Source organism: Pongo pygmaeus, chromosome 19 (genome assembly GCF_028885625.2).
Source record: "Pongo pygmaeus isolate AG05252 chromosome 19, NHGRI_mPonPyg2-v2.0_pri, whole genome shotgun sequence".
Lineage (NCBI taxonomy): Eukaryota > Metazoa > Chordata > Mammalia > Primates > Hominidae > Pongo > Pongo pygmaeus.
The window spans coordinates 21,031,012-21,054,081 of NC_072392.2; the positions used below are offsets into that span (position 1 = coordinate 21,031,012).

General features: G+C 46.8%; 1 protein-coding gene across 6 annotated transcripts in view; it reads right to left on the minus strand.

Moving 5' to 3' along the window:
- ULK2 (unc-51 like autophagy activating kinase 2) overlaps positions 1 to 23,070 on the minus strand; it is a 103,680-nt gene that overhangs the window by 47,434 nt on the left and 33,176 nt on the right. For 5 of the 6 annotated variants that reach the window (XM_063656426.1, XM_054458472.2, XM_063656425.1 and 2 more), the window contains exons 11-12: positions 6,988 to 7,035; positions 5,951 to 6,039 (exon numbers count right to left, since the gene is read on the minus strand). In XM_063656426.1, coding sequence (XP_063512496.1) covers positions 5,951 to 6,039; positions 6,988 to 7,035 — 137 coding nt within the window. The remainder of the gene's footprint in view (positions 1 to 5,950; positions 6,040 to 6,987; positions 7,036 to 23,070) is intronic. The other variant, XM_063656424.1, reaches the window with a different exon arrangement.

Genomic DNA, 23,070 nt, shown 5'->3' on the forward strand with positions numbered 1-23,070 from the left:
AAATTTGTCACATCCTATATATCCCTTAATTCAACATAACCCACTCTGTCTTCAACCCTTGAATAAAAATGCCTTTACTAAGATTATCAATAATTTCTATTGTCAAGTCCAGCAAGTATTTCCCATACTCCTTAAGGTACTTGAACTTTCTGCTCCATCTGTACTGTGGACCATTCTTCTCAACACTCTACCCCTTTATTCAGTGACCCTGCAATCTTGTTTTTCCTACTTCTTGGGGACTCCTTCTGAGTCTCTTTTGTGAGTACATACTTCTCATTTGCCCCTCAAAAAGGAGGAGGAGAAGAGTATAGAGTTCCTCATGAGCCACCCTGGGCTCTTCACGCTTCACTTGTTGTACTTACCCAAGTGACCATGCTCACCGTCCCTCTTACCTTTAACTACCACTCACAGAATGATGGTTCCCACTTTTTGATCTTCAGCCAAGATTCTCTCTGACGAGCTCTAGATCCCTTTGTTCACTTGCCTATACAACACATTCATGCCTGTACGTTAACTCATCACCTTTATATTCCAAAGCACTGCTCCCCAAGTTCCCTCAGAGTGACCCTGCCAGCTGGCTATTGTCACCAGCAAGGTCTCACTCTTCCTCAGGTCCCAAGTTCAAGCAATCTTCAAGATCTGTGCGCTCTTTGCCTTTCTCTTACCTGGCTCTTCTCCTTTCCTACTGCCGCCTTAGTTCAGGCTTCGTTCTCAAAACGGTAATGACGACAACAACAATGATGATAACATAAAAGGTGCAAGGGTCTCAAGGTGTCCTCTCTCCTCTAGTGGAGACCTCTCTATTTCCTCTCTCACTCCAACCTAGTCCTCTACCCTGCTTTTGGGAGAATCTAGCTAAAAAACACAGTGAATCATATCACTCACTCTAAAATCATTCCAATGGCTCACTACAACTTTTTTTTTTTTTTTTTTTGAGATGGAGTCTCGCTCTATCACCAGGCTGGAGTGCAGCGGCATGATCTCGGCTCACTGCAACCTCCGCCTCCTGGGTTCAAGCGATTCTCCTGCTGCAGCCTCCCAAGTAGCTGGAACTACAGGCGCGCCCCACCACGCCCAGCTAATTTTTGTATTTTTAGTAGAAACGGGGTTTCACCATGTTGGCCAGGATGGTCTCAGTCTCTTGACCTCGTGATCCACCCGCCTAGGCCTCCCAAAGTGCTGGGATTACAGGCATGAGCCACCGTGCCCGGCCTGGCTCACTACAACTTTTAAGAATGCAGCTGAAATTCCTTTGCTTGACCTCCAAATACTGTCAGGCCTCTTGTCTACCTCTCTAGCTTTCTTTTCCCTTCACCCATCACCAATGCTCTCTACATCCACCAAACTGAACTACTGAGTGCAGCCTTGTTCTTTCTGCAATGATGGAAAAGGCCTATATTTGAGCTATCCACCATGGGAGCTACCAGCTAGCTAAGGCTACTACGCACTTGAAATGTGGCTGGTGTGAATAAGAAAGTGAATTTTAAAATTCACTTAATTTTAACAAATTTAAATGTAAATGGCCATGGAGAGCTAGAGTTCCTTCAGTGGCTCACGCTTCTGTGACTTCATGTACGGAAATTCTTCTGCTTACAATATCATTCTTTCACTAATTCTTGCAATCTTTCTTCAAAACTCAGCTCAAACAATCCTCTTTTTAGTAGCCTTCCTAAATCCTTAATCTAATTTTGATGTTCCCCAATCATATTCCCATAGGCAATGAAGATACATATACATATGCTTCTGGCAATGATTGAGTTACCTACCTCTTCTCCATACAATTAAACTAAAACCTCCTTAATGTCAGGGACCTGGTCATCTCATTCATTAGTATAAACCAGAACATCACACAAAGTAGGTATTCAATAAATATTATAAAACGAATAAATAGGCCAGGCGAGGAGGCTCACACCTATAATCCTAGCACTTTGGGAGGCCAAGGCAGGTGGATAACCTGAGATCAGGAGTTCAAGACCAGCCTGGCCAACATGGCAAAACCCCATCTCTACTAAAAATAAAAAAATTACCCGAAGTGGTGGCACACGCCTGTAATCCCAGCTACTCAGGAGGCTGAGGCAGGAGAATCACTTGAAGCCGGAAGCGGAGGTTGCAGTGAGCCGAGATCATGCCACTGTACTCCAGCCTAGGTGACAGAGTGAGACTCTGTCTCAAAAAAATAACTAAATAAATAAAGATTCAAGATTTACCATCTAAATAGCATTTAATCTCTAGTCAGTATCATAATTAAAAGTGATTTGGAGTTTATTGTTTATAATTTTTTGTTTTGGGGGGGCCTAGAATTTTTCTGGAATAAAATAGCAGCTAGATATTTACATGAGAATGTAAAAACGACAACGTTATATCGCATGTCTGTGTATCTCAAGCCTCTGTATGAGTCTACACCAGTCCTAGAAAGAAGGGGAAGCATGTATGAAATCATCTTATTTTTGGCAGATGATGTTAAATGTAAGGTCTATCAAACCATCCCATTTTCTAATCCCACTAACTGGAAACTATATACAAATGTTTGTACTTTCCTTTTTTCCCCTGCTTTCCACTTTATTTCCATTTTTTTTAAAGGCTTCCTAAAATGATGTTTATTGGTTGGTTGGTTGGTTTTTGAGACAGGGTCTCTCTGTATCCAGGCTGAAGTGCAGTGGAGCAATCATAGCTCACTGTAACCTCAAAGTCAGGGGCTCAAGCACCCAGCTTATTTTTAATTTTTTTGTAGAGACGGGATTTCACCATGTTACCCAAGCTGGTCTCAAACTCCTGTGCTCAAGCAATCCTCCCACCTTGGCCTTCCAAAGTGCTGGGATTACAGGCGTAATCCAGCTGACCTTATCTTTTTTTTTTTTTTTTTTTTGAGACAAAGTCACAAAGTCTTGCTCTGCAGTGGCACAATCTCAGCTCACTGCAATCTCCGCCTCCTGGGTTCAAGCGATTCTCCCACCTCAGCCTCCCAAGTAGCTGGGATTACAGGCACACGCCACCATACCCAGCTAATTTTTGTATTTTTAGTAGAGACAGGTTTTCGCCATGTTGGCCAGGCAGGTCTCAAACTCCTGATCTCAAGTGATCCACCCACCTTGGCCTCCCAAGGTGCTGCATTACAGGCGTGAGCCACTGAGCCTGGCCCAACCTTACTTTTTAAAGAACTCTAATGAATAAGACATAAAAAGGATATGTTTATGCCAGTGACTTATTTCACTGTTTTTTTTTTTTTTTTTTTTTTTTTTTTTGAGATGGAGTCTCGCTCTGTCACCCAGGCTGGAGAGCAGTGGCATGATCTTGGCTCACTGCAGCCTCTGCCTCCTGGGTTCAAGTGATTCTACTGCCTCAGCCTCCTAAGTATCTGGGATTACAGGTGCACGCCGCCATGCCCGGCTAATTTTTGTTATTTGAAAAAACACCAAGACAGGGTTTTGGCATGTTGGCCAGGCTGGTCTCAAACTCCTGACCTCAAGTGGTCCACCCGCCTCAGACTTCCAAAGTGCTGGGATTATAGGCATGAACCACCACACCCAGCCATTTTACTGTTTTTTGTTTGGTTTGTTTTTTTTTATTGAGATGGAATCTCGCTCTGCCGCTCAGGCTGGAGTGCAGTTGTGCGATCTTGACTCACTGCAACCTCCGCCTCCCAGGTTCAAGCGATTCTGCTGCCTCAGCCTCCCGAGTAGGTGGGACTACAGGCGTGTGCCACCATGCCCGGCTAATTTTTTGTATTTTCAGTAGAGATGGGGTTTCACCGTGTTAGCCAGGACGGTCTTGATCTCCCAGTCTCATGATCTGGCCACCTCAGCCTCCCAAAGTGTTGGGATTACAGGCGTGAGTCACCACACCCAGCCGGATTTTTTTTTTTTTTTTAATAGAGGCAGGTTCTTACTATGTTGCCCAGTCTGGCCTTGAACTCCTGGGATCAAGCAATCCTCTCATTTCAGCCTCCCTTATAGCTGAGTCTACAGTCATGCCCAGGCACGCCTGGCTATTTTTTTTTTTTTTTAGTAGAGATGGGTGGTCTTGATATGTTGCCCATGCTGGTCTTGAACTCCTGGGATCAAACAATATTCCTGCCTCAGAAAAAATAGGTTTGGCCACCAGAGTTTTTAACTTCTAAAAAAGCCTTTCTCTTTCTCCTGCCTCTCTTCACTCCTCCAGTTAGTTCTACATTCAGCTACTCCTTGGCAGCCCTAGCCTGGCTCCTATTTTGTTCTCCTCTTTCAACCAACAAAAACCCCAAAATGCTCTCTCCAGTCAAAGAAAATTTCCAGTTCAACGTCCTCCCTGCTGGCCTCTCTCATCCCTCAGTCACACTATCACCCCACAGGCTCCTTTATGTTTGCTCTCCCAAAATTAGATTCTTCCCTGTTGTTCTTTTCTCTAGCACAAGCTTTGCTTTTCATATTACATTGTGTCAAATATATGGTTCATAATAATAGCCACAATTTATTGAGACTTTGCCATGGCTAGGCACTTCCCACATCTTACTACCAGGACCCTGCAAGCAAAGGTTAATCAAGCCTATGGTCCAGATGAGGACACCATGGCCCACCTCTCTAACTGACCGGCCCAAAGTCACTGAGTGGGCAAGCAGCAGGGCTAGGATTGGTGCCAGCGTGTCTGCCTCTTAGTTTTTTTAGTTCACGAGAACATAACGTAAGTCTTATTAACATAATCTGCTTTATCTATTTGGTATGAATTTTCGGGGCTGTGTAAGAAAGGTTTGCTGCCAGTTTTGAGACTTGTCTGTTTGCAACAGGCTACATCTGCATCTGGCTTTACCTAACAGTTGCCACCTCTTGCGTTATACACTATGTGTCAGACCCTGCATGCAATAAGTGCTTACACTCACTTATCCCTGAAGAACCCTACAAGGTAGGTAAATTACACTCACTTGACATACAAAAAAAGGTGTCCTAGTTAATATGACAGATAAGGTACATGGAGGCTGCAAGCCCCATCCACTTAAATCTCTGAGTTGTCTCACTTTTATGGCTCCCCTACCTTTCCGCCAGTGGCATTCAAGAAATTGATGTCTGGGGCCGGGTGCCATGGCTCACACTTTGGGAGGCCAAGGCGGGCAGATCACTTGAGTTCAGGAGTTTGAGACCAGCCTGGCCAACATAGTGAAACCTCGTCTCTACAAAAGACACAAAAAATTAGCTGGGTGTGGTGGTGTGCGCCTACAGTCCCAGCTACTTGGGAGGCTGAGGCTGGGAGAATCGCTTAAACCCAGGAGGCGGAGGTTGTAGTGAGCCAAGATGGCGCCACTACACTCCAGCCTGGGCGACAGAGCGAGACTCCATTTCAAAAAAGAAAAAAGAAAAAACAAAAGCCTAAGAGGAGAGTGGAGCAGGAAGAAGTGACTAGAGTGACCAGAAGGCCTCAGGATTAGGAAGAAGTACTGAGATGGGAGGGAACACAGCCATGAAGAAAATGGCTTGGGAGCTTCAGGGAAAGGAAGAGGTTTGAGTAGAAAAGCGCCAGAAATCATGATTAAGAGAATCTAAGTCAGTGAAATCTGGCTCAGAGGTGACTCCTCCCTCAGTAGAAATTCCACATACAAAAAAAATCCAAGCTCATGTCTACAGCATTCAGATAAAATAAATATTTATTGCCTATCCACCTGTAATGGGTACTCTTTGTTTGCAAGTATCATCACCAAAACACCATAGGGTATAAAAAGGTGATAGTGCTATACTCACTGTTCCGAGGAAAATGGCCCAGAGAGGTGACATTTCTTTCTGGAGCTTACACAGTAACATACGGACAGAGGTCCGAATACAGGTCCATTTGACCCAACAACTATCATGTTCTTTCTCCCAAATCTCAGCTGCATTAGTAAACATTATACATAAAAAGAATATCCACAGTGTATGTGCACGCTCCATTTGAGAACAGATGTAATAGCACTAACTCTGAAATTATTTTTAATAAAACTATAACTTACTGGTGGAGAAGCAAAACGACAAGATGGAGAGCTGCCACAGGAGCTTCCAGAGACAGAACCAGAATACATGGGCACTGGAACTGGGCAAGCTAGGGGAAGAAACACAAATGAACTACATCATTTTGTAGTGCAGTCACATGACCTGTATAACAGAAACACTTGCCAAAACTACTACACCTTTGTGTTCCCCCAAAATCTGCATTTACCTATTTATTACCACATCTGCTGATGAAACTAAAAATGCAACAATTACTAAAATTATTTCAACTTCGTTTCAGAAGGAAAAATAGAACAGTTATTAAATAAACACAATCGTAGGTATCTAAGAAAATCAGGCCGGGCGCAGAGGCTCACTCCTATAATCCCAATACTTTGGGAGGCTGAGGTGGGAGGATCACTTGAGGTCAGGAGTTTGAGACCAGCCTGACCAACATGGTGAAACCTCGTCTCTACTAAAAATACAAAAATTAGCCAGGTGTGGTGGTGCCCACCTGTAATCCCAGCTACTCGGGAGACTGAGGCAGGAGAATCACTTGAAACCAGGAAGCAGAGGTTGTACCACTGCACTCCAGCCTGAGTGACAGAGCAAGACTCCGTTTAAAAAAAAAAAAAGTGGCTGAGTGTGGTGGCTCTCACCTGTAATCCCAGCACTTTCGGGGGCTGAGGCGGGCGGATCACCTGAGGTCCAGAGTTCGAGACCAGCCTGACCAACATGGAGAAACCCCATCTCTACTAAAAATACAAAATTAGCCGGGCGTGGTGGCGCATGCCTGTAATCCCAGCTACTCCAGAGGCTGAGGCAGGAGAATGGCTTGAACCCAGGAGGTGGAGGCTGCTGTGAGCCGAGATCGTGCCACTGCACTCCAGCCTGGGCAACAAGAGCGAAACTCCGTCTCAAAAAAATAAATAAATAAATAAATAAATTCAATGAAATTTTAAGAGTCACAATAAAAGATGAATTTTGTAGTAAAAATCATTAATTTTTCCTAAAGCTTGCATTCATTCTTTAAGTGAAAATACAAAAAATGGATACTCACATTTTTTTACTGGAACTTGCTCAAGAAAAGGATGGCTAAAAAATGCTTCTGTAACAAGAAATGAGAATGCAACCTTTAAAGAGACATTGACTAAAATATCAACTAGGTTATTTTTTCTCAATGTATTCAACATAATGTCTTTGAGATCAGAATTTAACTTCTTTATATAGGCTCCATTTCCTTTAAATGTAAAAGCATATTTTTTATAAATCCTCTATAAAATAATTATTTTTATAGTCATATAAAATAATGAATCAATAACAAATTTTAAATAATTATGAATTCTCAAAACATCTATCACCAGCACAACATACTCTGATGCTACTTACACAGACATGTCCTCTAATGTATTCCACCCTCCAGTGGACAGCCCCACAGGAGAACTGTGATCACCAGGCTCTTGTTAAGCACCCATGTGAACTACAGCTGTTAATTGTCCTAAGAGGAAATTGATGCAGCTGATTTATACAACAAACTATCCTTCACCCCTAGAAGTATTCCTGATGCTGGTTTCACATTAAAAAGAGAAAAAACTGGCCGGGTGTGGTGGCTCACGCCTGTAAGCCCAGCACTTTGGGAGGCTGAGGCAGGCAGATCACCTAAGGTCAGGAGATTGAGACCATCCTGGCTAACACAGTGAAACCCCGTCTCTACTAAAAATACAAAAAATTAGCTGGGCATGGCAGCAGGCGCCTGTAGTCCCAGCTACTCAGGAGGCTGAGGCAGGAGAATGGCGTGAACCCGGGAGGCGGAGCTTGCAGTGAGCTGAGATTGTGCCACTGCACTCCAGCCTGGGCGAGAGTGAGACTCCATCTCAAAAAAAAAAAAAAGAAACTACAAAAACAATACATTCAATAATTTTAAAACCATTATCCATAATAGTTGTTTCACTATTGACCATAATTCTCATGGTTCAGAGCAACTCTCAGCTTAACTTCTCCCTAATAGGTATAAATATTTCCAACTACATGAATTTAATTTTAGTCCAACTTTACAAAACGTTAAGAAAATAGGTATTCAGACCATTTCATCTTTTCCCCAACATGGAAACAATTATAGCTATCCTCTACTGAGTATTCAACATTCACTAAGACAATGAAGTGGGTGCTTCACAAACCTTATCTGAGGAAGTATGTCCTCCTATCATGGGTAGGAAAATTAAAAGCACACAAAGGCCATGTTTCTTGTCCAATGTCAAAGAGTTAGTAAGGTGAGGGACTAGAATTCAAATTCCAGTCCATCTTATTTAAATACCAATGTGGATTTCCATATTATACTATACATTAGCAAACCAAAATCCTGGAGTATATTTCCACAAATCTCTGTTAGTATTACAACTATTACTACAGGAAAAGTCAAACACTTTTTTCCCTAAAAACTACAAGATCAGGGTTAATTTGCTAAGTATTTTCATTAAACATGTCAATGATTTCTCTGGTCTGACATTTTCAAGTATTGCTGTTTTTACCTAAGATAAGAATTAGGTTGGACCGGGCGTGGTGGCTCACGCTTATAATCCCAGCACTTTGGGAGGCAGAGGTGGGCGGATCACCTGAGGTCGGGAGTTTGAGACCAGCCTGACCAACACGGAGAAACCCCATCTCTACTAAAAATACAAAATTAACAGGCATGGTGGCACATTCCTGTAATCCCAACTACTCAGGAGGCAGAGGCAGGGGAATCGCTTGAACTCGGGAGGTGGAGGTTGCAGTGAGCCGAGAACCTGCCATTGCGCCCCAGCCTAGGCACCAAGGGCGAAACTCTGTCTCAAAAGAAAAAAAGCAACTTCCAAAAACTCTAAGATAAACTGATGAGACCCATACAGAGTTACAGAATCAAGCTTTCAAAAGACAGAGAGAATCTTGGAAGCAGCAAGAGAGAAGCAACTTGTAATATACAGGGATCCTTAATAAGAATATCAGCCAATTTCCCATCAGAAATCTTGAGGCCAGAAGGCAGTGGGATATTACCTAAAGTGCTGAAAGAAAAAAAAAAGTTAACTGAGAAGTCTACATTCCACAAAACTGTACTTCAAAACTCAGGAAGAAATAAAGATATCCCCAGAAAAACAAAAGCTGAGGGAGTTCATTACCACAAGAGCTCCCCTATAAGAAATGCTAAAGAGAGTACTTCAGGTTGAAATGAAAAGAGCTAGACAGTAAAAAGCCACATGAAGACATAAAGATCTCCGGAAAAGATAAGTGCACTGGCAATTTAAAATCCAATAGTACTGTAATTTTGGTCTGTAACTTCACTTTTTCACTTTCTACAGAGTTTAAAAGACAAATGCATTAAAATTATCATAAAGATATAATTTGTGATATCAACATAAAGGGGGGATAGAGCAATACAGAAGTAGAGTTTTTGTATGCAACTAAAGTTAATATGAATTCAGTAACTTTAGATGTTATATGTAATCCCCAGGTAACCACAAGGAAAAATATACACAAAAGGAAATGAGAAAGGAATCAAAACACGTTACTATAAAAATCAAACACAAAAGAGCAGTAATGGGAGAAATGTGGGACAAAAAAGCTGTAAGACATAAAAATAGTGAAATGGTGAAAATCTTTCCTCATCAGTAATTACTTTAAATGTAAATAGATCTCCTTAGGCAGAGACTGGCAAAGTAGATTAAAAGGAAATAATCCAACTATAATCTGTAAACAGAACAGAGACTCCCTTTAGGCCATGTGAGGTGGCTCACACCTCTAATCCCAGGCGGATCTCTTAAGCTCAGGAATTCAAGACCAGCCTGGGCAACATGGTGAAACCAAAAATACAAAAAAATTAGCTAGGCATGGTGCTGCACATCTGTGGTCCCAGCTGAAGTGAGAGGATTGCCTGAACTCGGGACACGGAGGTTGCAGTGAGCTGAGATTGTACCACTGCACACCAGCCTGGGTGAAAGTGTAAGACTCCATCTCAAAAAGAAAAAAAAAAAAAAGAAAAAGAGACTCGCTTTAAAATCTAAAGACACAAATATTTGAAAGCAAAATGATGGAAAAAGCTATTCCAGGCAAATACTAAGCAAAAGAGAAGGACGAAGTTGACTATCAGACAAAATAGAATTTGAATTGAAAACTGTTATAAAAGACAAAAAGTACATTAAATAAGGCCAAGTACAGTGGCTTAAGCCTGTAATCCTAGCACTTTGGGAGACCCGAGGTGGGTGGATCGTTTAAGCTCAAGAGTTCTAGATCAGCCTGAAAAAAATGGTGAAACCCTGTCTCCACAAAAAATACAAAAATTAGCTAGGTGTGGTAGCTTTGCACCTGTAGTCCCAGCTACTTGGGGGGCAGAGGTGAGAGGATCACTTGAGCCCAGGAGGCAGAGGTTTCAGTGAGCCAAGATTGCACCACTGCACTCCAGACTAGGTAACAGAATGAGACCCTGTCTCAAGGAAAAAAAAAAAAAAGGGGGGGGGCTGGGCGCGGTAGCTCACGCCTGTAATCCCAGCACTTTAGGAGGCTGAGGAGGGCAGATCACAAGGTCAGGTGTTCGAGACCAGCCTGACCAACAAGGTGAAATCCCCTCTCTACTAAAAATAGAAAAATTAGCTGGGCATGGTGGCAGGCACCTGTAGTCCCAGCTACTTGGGAGGCTGAGGCAGGAGAATCGCTTGAACCTGGGAGGCGGAGGTTGTTGCAGTAAACCGAGATTGCGCCACTGCACTCCAGCCTGGGTGACAGAGCGAGACTCCATTTAAAAAAAAAAAAAAAAAAAAGATATTAAATATTGATAGAAGGGTCAATTAACCAAGAAAATTTAAGATTTATAAACATCAAAGCCCCAAAATACATGAAGCAAACATTGACAACTGAAGTGAGAAAGAGATTTGTACAATAATAGTTGGAGACTTCAATATCCCACCTTCAGTAATGGATAGGATAACCAGATACAGCATCAATAAGGAAAGGGAGGCACTGAACAGTGCTATAAACTAACTGGACCTAACAGACACACACAGAGTACTCTAGTCTCCGAGAGCAGAGCATATATTTTTCTCAAGTACACCTGGGACATTCTCCAAAAGAGACCACACCTTAGGCCACAAAACAAGTCTTAATAATTTCTTTTTTTAAATCAGAGACAATGTCGCGCTCTGTTTTTCAGGCTGGAATGCAGTGGTGCAATTAGCTCATTGCAGCATCAAACTCCTGGGCTGAAGTAATCCCTCTTACCTCAGACTCCCAAGAAGCTGGAACTAAAGGTGCATACCACTACACCCAGCTAATTTTTAGTATTTTTTGTAGAGACAGGTTCTCACTATGTTGCACTGGCTAATCTCAAACTCCTGGCCTCACGCAGTCTTCCTTCCTCAGCCTCTCAAAGCACTAAGGTTACAGATATGAGCCACCATGCCTGGCCCATAAATTTTAAAAGACTGTAATCATGGTGACTGATTATCTTTTCCAATCACAATGGAATAAAAGTGGAAATCAAGGGCCGGGCGCAGTGGTTCATGCCTGTCCTTTGAGATTGTTTAAAAAAAAAAAAAGGAAAAAAAAAAAACCTAGAAATCAGTAACAAAGGAAATAATGGGAAAATCCACAATATGTGGAAATTAAACAAAACACTCTTGTATTACTCTGTTTTCGCACACTGTAAAGAACTACTTGAGGCCTGGCGCAGTGGCTCATGCCTGTAATCCCAGCACTTTGGAAGCCCCAGGCAGGCTGATCGCTTGAGAACAGAAGTTCAAGACCAGCTGGCCAACATGGTGAAACCCCGTCTCTACTAAAAATACAAAAATTAGCCAGGCATGGTGGCACGCAGCTGTAATTCCAGCTACTCAGGAGCCTGAGACAGGAGAATCGCTTGAACCCTGGAAGTGGAGGTTGCAGTGAGCCACGATTGCTCCACTGCACTCCAGCCTGGGTGACAGAGCAAGACTCTGTCCCTTAAAAAAAAAAAAAAAAAACTACCTGAGACTGGCCATTTTATGAAGAAAAGAGGTTTAATTTGGTTCTCGATGGCTGGGGAGGTTTCAAAAAACTTACAATCATAGCAGAAGGCGAAGGGGAAGCAAGCATGTCTTACCATTGCAGAGCAGGAAGGGGATGTACCACACTTTCAAACCATCGGATCTTGTGAGAACTCACTATCACAAGAACAGCGTGGAGGAAATCCACCCCCATGATTCACTCACCTCCCACCAAGCCCCTCCCCATTCACTCACCTCACCAAGCCCTTCCCCAGACACATGGGGATTACAATTCAAGATGAGATCTGGGTGGGACACAGAGCCAAAGGATACCAACTCTTAAGCAACCATTGAGTCAGGGAAGTCATAAAGGCAAATTAGAAAATATCTTGAGACAAATGAAAATGAAAACACAACATACTAAAACTTATGGGATGTAACAAAAGCAGTAGTAAGAGGGAAAAATATACCTGTAAACACCTCCTTTAAAAAAGAAGAAATAAGGCCAGGTGCCGTGCCCCACGCCTATAATCCTAACACTTTGGGAGGCCATGGCAGGCAGATTACTTGAGGTTGGGGGTTCAAGACCAGCCTGGCCAACATGGTGAAGCCCCGTCTCTACTAAAAATACAAAAAAATTAGCCAGGTGTGGTGGCGGGCACCTGTAATCTCAGCTGCTCAGGAAGCTGAGGCAGAAGAATCACTTTAGCCCAGGAGGCGGGGATTGTAGTGAGCCAAGACCGTGCCACTGCACTCCAGCCTGGGCGACAGAGCAAGACTCTGTCTCAAAAAAAAGAAGAAATAGGCCAGGTATGGTGGCTCACACTTGTAATCTCAGTATTTTGGGAGGCCGAGGCAAGTGGATCACCTGAGATCAGGAGTTTGAGACCAGCCTGGCCAACATGATGAAACCCTGTCTCTACTAAAAATACAAAATAGCCAGGCGTGGTGACTTGAGCCTGTAGTCCCAGCTGCTCTGGAGGCTGAAGCAGGAGTATCGCCTGAACCCAGGAGCTGGATGGAGGTTGCAGTGAGCCAAGATGGCGCCACTGCACTCCAGCCTTGGTGACAGAGCAAAACTCCGTCTCAAAAAAAAAAGAAAAAGAAACATCTAATCAATAAGCTAACTTCATGCTTATGGAACTAGAAAAACAGCAAACTAAGCCCAAAACTAGTAGAAGGAAAGAAATAATAAAGATTGGAGTCAAGATAAATGAAACATTTTCTTTTTTTTTTTTTTTATCTTTTTAGACAGGGTCTCATTCTGTCACCCAGGCTGGGTGCAGTGGCATGATCACAGCTCACTGTAGCCTTGACCTCCAGGGCTCAAGCAATCCTCCCAGCTCAGCCTCCTGAGTAGCTGGGACTACAGGCCCACACCACAACACCAGCTAATTTTTGTATTTTTAGTAGAAGGCTTTCACCATGTTGCCCAGGCTGATCTCAAATGCCTGAGTTCAACTGATCTGCCCACTTCGGCCTCCCAAAGCGCTGGGATTACAGATGTGAGCCACCATGCCCAGCTGTGCTTGAACTTTTAGTGTATTCCCCAAGCCACACACAGATCTACGGACAAAGGATGGTAACTTACCGTCTCAAAGCACCACCTTTGACCAATAACTGGCTGACCACTAAAAAACTGTAGACACAGGGGTGACCCCTAGGAAATTGGGCTTTACAATTTTTTTAACTGAAAAAAATACAAAAACAATTTTGGAGATAAATCAATGTTCAAAAACTGCAAGGAAAACAATATTCCACAGATTTCGTCCACGCAAGTTACTGAACAAACAGAACAATCCGACCAGGCATCGTGGCTCATGCCTGTAATCCTAGCACTTTGGGAGGCCGAGGCAGGTGGATCACTTAAGGTCAGGAGTTCATGACTAGCCTGGCCAACGTGGTGAAACCCTGTCTCTACTAAAAATACAAAAATTCACCAGGCGTAGTGGTGTGCGCCTGTAATCCCAGCTAGTCGGGAGGCTGAGGCCGGAGAATTGTTTGAACTCAGGAGGCGGAGCTTGCAGTGAGCTGAGATCATGCCATTGCACTCCAGCCTGGGCGACACAGTAAGACTTTGTCTCAAAGGAAAAAAAAAAAACAAAAACAGAACAATCCCCAATTGGGAGAGGGGGAGGGTTCAAATCTAAAGTTGCTATCTGTATTGAACAAAATGTTTGATTTTCGACAAAAAACCGCAAGGCATGCAAAGCAACAAAGTATGGCCCATACACAGGGAAACGAAGCAGTCAATAGAAACTGTCGTGAGGGGGCCAAATGTTGGACTTAACAAAGACTTTAAAGCAGTTATTAAAACAAATTTTTTTTTTTGAGACAGAGTCTCGCTCTGTCACCCATTTTTAAAAGTAGAGAAAGCCAGCCGGGCACACTGACTCACGCTTGTAATCCCAGCACTTTAGGAGGCCGAGGTGGGTGGATCACGTGAGCCCAGGAGTTCGAGACCAGCCTGGCCCACATGGTGAAACCCCGACTCTACTAAAAATACAAAAAATTAGCTGGGCATGGTGGCGGGCGCTTGTAGTCCCAGCTATGCAGGAGGCTGAGGCAGGAGACAGTGACTCATCAAATAGAGAATATCAAGAAAAAGACAGAAATTATAAAAAAGAACCAAACAGAAAATCTGGAGTTAAAAAGTACAATAACTGAATAAAACAATCAGCAAGCCTGAGAACAGATTAATAGATATTTCCAATCTGAAAAACTCAAAGGAAAAAACAATACGGAAAAATGAACAGACGCAGCTGTGGGACATCATCAAGCATAGACCATTAATGGGAGTCTCAGAGAAGAGAAAGAGAAAGGGACAGAATGAATATTTTAAGAAATGATGGTTGACAACTCCCCAAATTTGGTGAAAAACATTTATTTATATATCCAAAAAGATCAATAAACTCCAAGCAGGATAAACACAGAGACACACATGTAGACACATCACAGTTAAAACTGTTGAAAATCAAAGACAGAGAAAAATCTCAAAAGCACTAAGAGAAAAATGACTCATCACCTACTAGGGAAACCTAGTAAGATTAACAGGTGACTTCTCATCAGAAACAATGGAGGCCAGAAAGCAGTAAGATGACATAGTCAAAGTACTGGCTGGAGAAAATCCTAACAACCAAGAATTCAGTATCTACTAAAAAAACACTTTTCCAAAGTGAAAGGAAATAAAGGGAAATAATGACATTCCCAGATAAATGAAGATTCTGAGAACTTGTATAAAGAGCATTGGTAATTAAGTAGATAATTATGGAAGACAGTACATTATGTATTTTTCTCTTAGCCGATTTAAAGGACAACTGTATAAAATAATTATAAAATTGTACTATTGGGCTTTGTAACATACAAACATTAATACATATGACAACACAAAAGAGGAGGAAAGGAATGGAATTATATTAGAACTAAAAAAATGACACCAAACAAAAAAGAGACACAAAAAATACAAAAAGAAAAAAAAAATGACACCAAACAGTAACTTGAGTCTGTAAGAATAAATGAAGAGTGTCAGAAATGATAAATGTATAGGCTAAAATAGTACTCTAAGGCTGGGCATGATGGCTCACACCTGTAATCCCAGCACTCTGGGAGGCTGAGGCAGGATGTTCACCTGAACCCAGGAGTTGGCAACCAGCCTGGCCAACATGGCAAAAACCTCTCTACAAAAAATTTAAAAATTAGCTGGGCATGGTGGTGTGCACTTGTAATCCCAACTATACAGAAGTTTCAGGCAGGAGGATCACTTGAGCCCAGGGGGTCAAGGCTGCAGTGAGGCTTGTTTGTACCACTGTACTTAGGCCTGGGTGCAGAGTGAGACTGTCTCAGAAAAAAAAAAAAAAAAGACAAACACACAAAAGACGCTATACATGTTTTTCACCTTTCTTCTCCTCACTTCTTAAAAAGAGATAAGACTGTATAAAGCAATCGTCTTAACACGCCACTGTTGAGATTACAACATAGACATAATATGTGAGACAACAGCACAAAGGGAAGAGCAAATGGAGCCACATTAAGGGAACAAAGCTTCTATATTTTAATAGAATTCAACTAGTTTTTTGTTTTTTGTTTCTGTTTTTTTGGAGATGGAGTCTCGCTCTGTCACCCAGGCTGGAGGAGTGTAGTGGCGTGATCTTGGCTCACTGCAAGCTCCGCCTACCGGGTTCACTCCATTCTCCTGCCTCAGCCTCTCAAGTAGCTGGGACTACAGGCGCCCACCACCACGCCCGGCTAATTTTTTTGGTATTTTTAGTAGCGACGGGGTTTCACTGTGTTACCCAGGATGGTACTGGTCTCCTGACCTCGTGATCTGCCCACCTCGGCCTCCCAAACTGCTGGGCTTACAGGCATGAGCCACCACACCCGGCCTCAACTAGTATTTATATAAAGTAGACTGTGATAAATTAAGATGCATATTGTAGAGGCCGGGAGCGATGGCTCACACCTGTAATCCCAGCACTTTGGGAGGCCAAGGTGGGCGGATCACGAGGTCAGGAGATTGAAACCATCCTGGCTAACACGGTGAAACCCTGTCTCTACTAAAAATACAAAAAAATTAGCTGGGTGTGGTGGCGGGGGCCTGTAGCCCCAGCTACTCGGGAGGCTGAGGCAGGAGAATGGCATGAACCCGGGAGGCGGAGCTTGCGGTGAGCCAAGATCACGCCACTGCACTCCAGCCTGGGTGACAGAGCGAGACTCTGTCTCAAAAAAAAAAAAAAGGTTTTTTTTGGTCTACCTCTGTTGCCGAAGCTGGACTGTACTGCCGTGATCTCGGCTCGCTGCAACCTCCCTGCCTCGGGCTCCTGTGACTCTCCTGCCTCGGCCTGCCAAGTGCCTGGGATTGCAGGTGCGTGCCGCCACGCCTGAATGGTTTTTGTATTTTTGGTGGAGACGGGGTTTCGCCGTGTTGACCGGGCTGGTCTCCAGCTCCTGGCCTCGAGTGATCTGCCTGCCTCGGCCTCCCGAGGTGCTGGGATTGCAGACGGAGTCTCGCTCACTCAGTGCTCAATAGTGCTCAGGCTGGAGTGCAGTGGCGTGATCTCGGCTGGCTACAACCTCCACCTACCAGCCTCCTGCCTTGGCCTCTTAAAGTGCTAAGATTACAGCCTCTGCCCCGCCGCCACCCCGTCTAGGAAGTGAGGAGCGTCTCTGCCTGGCTGCCCATCGTCTGGGATGTGAGGAGCCCCGGCCGCCCTGTCTGGGAAGTGAGGAGTGCCTCTGCCTGGCTGCCACCCCGTCTGGGAGGAAGTGAGGAGCACCTCTGCCCGGCTGCCCCATCCGGGAGATGAGGAGCCCCTCTGCCCGGCTGCCCCGTCTGGGAGGTGAGGAGCGCCTATGCCTGGCCGCCACCCCATCTGGGAGGAAGTGAGGAGCGCCTCTGCCCGGCTGCCCCATCTGGGAAGTGAGGAGAGCCTCTGCCCGGCCGCCACCCCATATGAGAAGTGAGGAGCGCCTCTGCCTGGCCACCCCGTCTGGGAGGTGAGGAGCGCCTCCGCCCGGCCGCCCTGTCTGGGAGGTGAGGAGTGCCTCTGCCTGGCCACCACCCCGTCTGGGAGGAAGTGAGGAGCACCTCTGCCCGGCTGCCCCGTCTGGGAGATGAGGAGCACCTCTGCCCGGCCACCCCGTCTGCGAGATGAGGAGCGCCTCTGCCCGGCCGCCCTGTCTGGGAGGTGAGGAGCGCCTCTGCCCGGCCGCCACCCCGTCTGGGAGGAAGTGAGGAGCACCTCTGCCTGGCCGCCCCGTCTGGGAAGTGAGGAGCGCCTCTGCCCGGCCACCCTGTCTGGGAAGTGAGGAGTGCCTCTGCCTGGCTGCCACCCCGTCTGGGAGAAAGTGAGGAGCGCCTCTGCCTGGCTGCCCCATCTGGGAAGTGAGGAGCGCCTCTGCCCAGCTGCCACCCCGTCTGGGAAGTGAGGAGTGCCTCTGCCTGGCCACCCCATCTGGGAGGTGAGGAGCGCCTCTGCCCGGCCGCCCCGTCTGGGAGATGAGGAGCACCTCTGCCCGGCCGCCCCGTCTGGGAGGGGAAGAGCGCCTCTGCCCGGCCGCCACCCTGTCTGGGAGGAAGTGAGGAGCACCTCTGCCCGGCCACCCCATCTGGGAAGTGAGGAGTGCCTCTGCCTGGCTGCCACCCCATCTGGGAGGAAGTGAGGAGCGCCTCTGCCTGGCTGCCCCATCTGGGAAGTGAGGAGCGCCTCTGCCCAACCGCCACCCCGTCTGGGAAGTGAGGAGCGCCTCTGCCTGGCCACCCTGTCTGGGAGGTGAGGAGCGCCTCTGCCCGGCTGCCCAGTCTGGGAAGTGAGGAGCGCCTCTGCCCGGCCGCTCCGTCTGGGAGGTGAGGAGGGCCTCTACCTGGCTGCCGCCCCGTCTGGGAGGAAGTGAGGAGCGCCTCTGCCCGGCTGCCCAGTCTGGGAAGTGAGGAGCGCCTCTGCCCGGTCGCCCCGTCTGGGAGGTGAGGAGTGCCTCTGTCCGGCTGCCACCCCGTCTGGGAGGAAGTGAGGAGCACCTCTGCCTGGCTGCCCCGTCTGGGAGATGAGGAGCACCTCTGCCCGGCTGCCCCGTCTGGGAGGTGAGGAGCGCCTCTGCCTGGCCACCACCCCGTCTGGGAGGAAGTGAGGAGCGCCTCTGCCCGGCTGCCCCATCTGGGAAGTGAGGAGCGCCTCTGCCCGGCGGCCACCCCATATGGGAAGTGAGGAGCGCCTCTGCCTGGCCACCCCGTCTGGGAGATGAGGAGCACCTCTGCCCGGCCGCCCCGTCTGGGAGGTGAGGAGCGCCTCTGCCTGGCCGCCACCCCGTCTGGGAGGAAGTGAGGAGCGCCTCTGCCCGGCTGCCCCATCTGGGAAGTGAGGAGCGCCTCTGCCCGGCGGCCACCCCATATGGGAAGTGAGGAGCGCCTCTGCCCGGCTGCCCCATCTGGGAAGTGAGGAGAGCCTCTGCCCGGCCGCCACCCCATATGGGAAGTGAGGAGCCCCTCTGCCCAGCTGCCCCATCTGGGAAGTGAGGAGAGCCTCTGCCCGGCCGCCACCCCATATGGGAAGTGAGGAGCGCCTCTGCCTGGCCACCCCGTCTGGGAGATGAGGAGCACCTCTGCCCGGCCGCCCCGTCTGGGAGGTGAGGAGCGCCTCTGCCTGGCCGCCACCCCGTCTGGGAGGAAGTGAGGAGCGCCTCTGCCCGGCTGCCCCATCTGGGAAGTGAGGAGCGCCTCTGCCCGGCCGCCACCCCATATGGGAAGTGAGGAGCGCCTCTGCCTGGCCACCCCGTCTGGGAGGTGAGGAGCACCTCTACCTGGCCGCCACCCTGTCTGGGAGGAAGTGAGGAGCACCTCTGCCCGGCCACCCCGTCTGGGAAGTGAGGAGTGCCTCTGCCTGGCCGCCACCCCGTCTGGGAGGAAGTGAGGAGCACCTCTGCCTGGCTGCCCCATCTGGGAAGTGAGGAGCGCTTCTGCCCAGCCGCCACCCCTTCTGGGAGGTGAGGAGCGCCTCTGCCTGGCCACCCCGTCTGGGAAGTGAGGAGCGCCTCTGCCCGGCCGCCCAGTCTGGGAAGTGAGGAGCGCCTCTGCCCAGCGGCCCTGTCTGGGAGGTGAGGAGCGCCTCTGCCTGGCTGCCACCCCGTCTGGGAGGAAGTGAGGAGCATCTCTGCCCGGCCGCCCCGTCTGGGAAGTGAGGAGCGCCTCTGCCCGGCCACCCCCTCTGGGAAGTGAGGAGCGCCTCTGCCCAGCCGCCCCGTCTGGGAGGTGAGGAGCGCCTCTGCCTGGCTGCCACCCTGTCTGGGAGGAAGTGAGGAGCGCTTCTGCCCGGCACCCCGTCTGGGAAGTGAGGAGCGCCTCAGCCCGGCCGCCCTGTCTGGGAGGTGAGGAGCACCCCTGCCCGGCCGCCCTGTCTAGGAGGTGTACCCAACAGCTCCGAAGAGACAGCGACCATCGGGAGCGGGCCATGAGGACGATGGCGGTTTTGTTGAAAAGAAGTGGGGGAAGTGTGGGGAAAGGAAGGAGAGATCAGATTGTTGCTGTGTCTGTGTAGAAAGAGGTGGGCATAGGAGACTCCATTTTGTTCTGACTAGGAGAAATTCTTCTGCCTTGGGATGCTGTTGATCTATGGCCTTGCCCCCAGCCCTGTGCTCTCTGAAACATGTGCTGTGTCAACTCAGGGTTAAATGGATTAAGGGCGGTGCAAGATGTGCTTTGTTAAACAGATGCTTGAAGGGAGCATGCTCTTTAAGAGTCATCACCACTCCCTAATCTCAAGTACCCAGGGGCACAAACACTGCAGAAGGCCGCAGGGACCTCTGCCTAGGAAAACCAGAGACCTTTGTTCACGTGTTTATCTCCTGACCTTCTCTCCACTATTATCCTATGACCCTCCCATATCCCCCTCTCCGAGAAACACCCAAGAATGATCAATAAATACTTCATAAATAAAAAAAAAAAAAGATGCATACTGTAATCCCTAGAGCAATCATTAAAAAAAAAAATACATAGTACAAAAAAGCCAGAACACTCAATGAAAGAATTTAAATGGCACACTAGAAAATAATCTATTTTGACTGGAACAATGGCTCATACCTGTAATCCCAGCACTTTGGGAGGCTAAGGCAGGAAGATTTCTTGAAGCCAGGAGTTTGAGAACAGCCCTGGCAATATTGTGAGACCCTATCCCTACAAAAGGGTAAAAAAATTAGCTCAAGCCTGTAATCTCAGCACTTTGGGAGGGCAAGGCAGGGGGATCACCCGAGGCCAGGAGTTTGAGACAAGCCTGACCAACATGGCAAAAACCCATCTCTACTAAAAAAAAAAAAAAAAAAATACAAAAATTAGGCTGGGTGTGGTGGCTAACGCCTGTAATCCCGAGGCAGGTGGATCATGAGGTCAGGAGTTCAAGATCAGCCTGACCAACATGGTGAAACCCATCTCTACTAAAAATACAAAAATTAGCCAGGCATAGTGGCATGTGCCTGTAATCCCAGCCACTCAGAAGGCTAAGGCAGGAGAATCGCTTGAACCCGGGAGACGGAGGTTGCAGTGAGCCGAGATCACACCACTGCACTCCAGCCTGGGCAACAGAGCAAGACTCCGTCTCAAAAACACAAACAAGCAAAAAAAATTAGCCAGGCATGGTGACAGGCACTTGTAATCCCAGCTACTTGGGAGGCTGAGGCAGGAGAATAGCTTGAACCTGGGAGGCTGCAACCTGGGAGCTTGAACCTGGGAAGTTGCAGTGAGCCGAGATCATGCCACTGCACTCCAGCTTGGGCAACAAGAGCAAAACTTCGTCTCAAAATAACAAAGCAAAACTTCGTCTCAAAAAAACAAAACAAAACAGGCCGGGCATGGTGGCTCATGCCTGTAATCCCAGCACTTTGGGAGGCTGAGGTGGGCGGATCACAAGGTCAGGAGTTCAAGACCAGCCTGGACAAGATGGTGAAACCCTGTCTCTACTAAAAATATAAAAAATTAGCTGGGCATGGTGGCGGGCGCCTGTAATCCCAGCTACTCGGGAGGCTGAAGCAGAGAATTGCCTGAACTCAGGAGGCGGAAGTGGCAGTGGGCCAAGATCGTGCCACTGCACTCCAGCCTGGGCAACAGAGCGAGACTCCGTCTCAAAAACAAAACAAAACAAAAAATTAGCCAACTGTGGTGGTGCAGGCTTGTAGTCCCAGCTACTAAGGAAGCTGAGGCAGGAGAATCACTTGCACCCAGTTCAAGGTTGCAGTGAGCTACGATCACACCACTGCATTCCGGTCCAGCCTGGGTAACAGAGTGAGGCCTTTTCTCAAATAAAGGGAAAAAAAAAAAAGAAAAGAATGTATTTAATAAATATTGCTGGGCACTGTGGCTCCCATATGTAATCTCAGCATTTTGGCAGGCCAAGGTGGGTAGATCGCTTGAGCCCAGGAGTTTGAGACCAGCCTGGGCAACATGACGAAACCCTGTCTCTACAAAAAAAATACAAAAATTAGCCAGAGGTGGTGTTGTACACCTGTAGTCCCAGGTACTGGGGAGGCTGAGGTGGGAGGATCACCTGAGCTTGGGGAAGTCAAGGCTGCAGTGAGCCATGATCGTACCATTGCACTCCAGCCTGGGTGACAGAGTAAAACCCTGTCTCAAAAAAAATAAAAATAAACAAATAAATAAATCCAGGCTGACAACTCCCCAATCTGTCCCCAGTCTAGACTTTTTCTGAAATTCAAGTGCACTTCTGACATCAACACTTAGATATCTAATGGTTATCTTAAATTTAACATGTCCAACAGAAACTCCTCATCTTGTCCCCGTAGCCTGCTCTATCCATATAGTCTTTCCCATCACTGTAACCGACAACATCCTTTCAGCTGCTCAGGCCAAAAACCTTGGAGTCATCCTTGAGTCTTCTCTCTCACACCCTCACATTCAATCCATCAGTGAATGCTGTTGCCTCTACCACCAGAAAGACTTCTTACCACCTCCACTACTATTATCCTAGTCAAAGCTACACTCATCTCTCACCTGGGTAATGACAAGAGTCTCCTGATTAGTCTCCCAGCTTCTGCTCTTCCCCTTATATGCATACAGTCTGTTCTCAAGCAGCAGCCAGCTTGATCCTTTTTAAAAACATTAGTCACATCACTTTTCTTCCACTCAAAACCCTCTAAATGGCTCCCATCACACTTTGTGGAAAAGCCTAAGTCTTCAACTGGCCTTCTGGTTGTTCCTCAAGCTTACAGGCATGCTCCCAGCCCTGAGCATTTATATTGGCTGTTCACTCTGCTTAAAAAGCTCTTCCCACAGATATCCATATGGCTCACTCTCATTTCAAGTCAAGTCTTTGTTTAAATGTCACTTTCTCAGTAAGGTCTTCACTGACTACCTTATTTAAAATTTCAATCCCCACCCCCACCCCTATCCCCACTTCTTTATTCCCATAATACTTAGCAACTTCTAATATAATATGTAATCACGGTTTTTAATTTGCTTATTGTCTCTACCACTAGAATATATGCTACATGAGGAGAGTGATTTTGTTTATTACTCTATCTCCCGTACCTAGAACATAGTAATAAGCACTCAATAAATATTTACGAAACTAGTGAAGGAAATAAACAAAAAGAAAAGTGAAACTGATTTTAATTTTCTGAAATCTCTATTTTTTAAATCTTTCAGCACATATAACAAT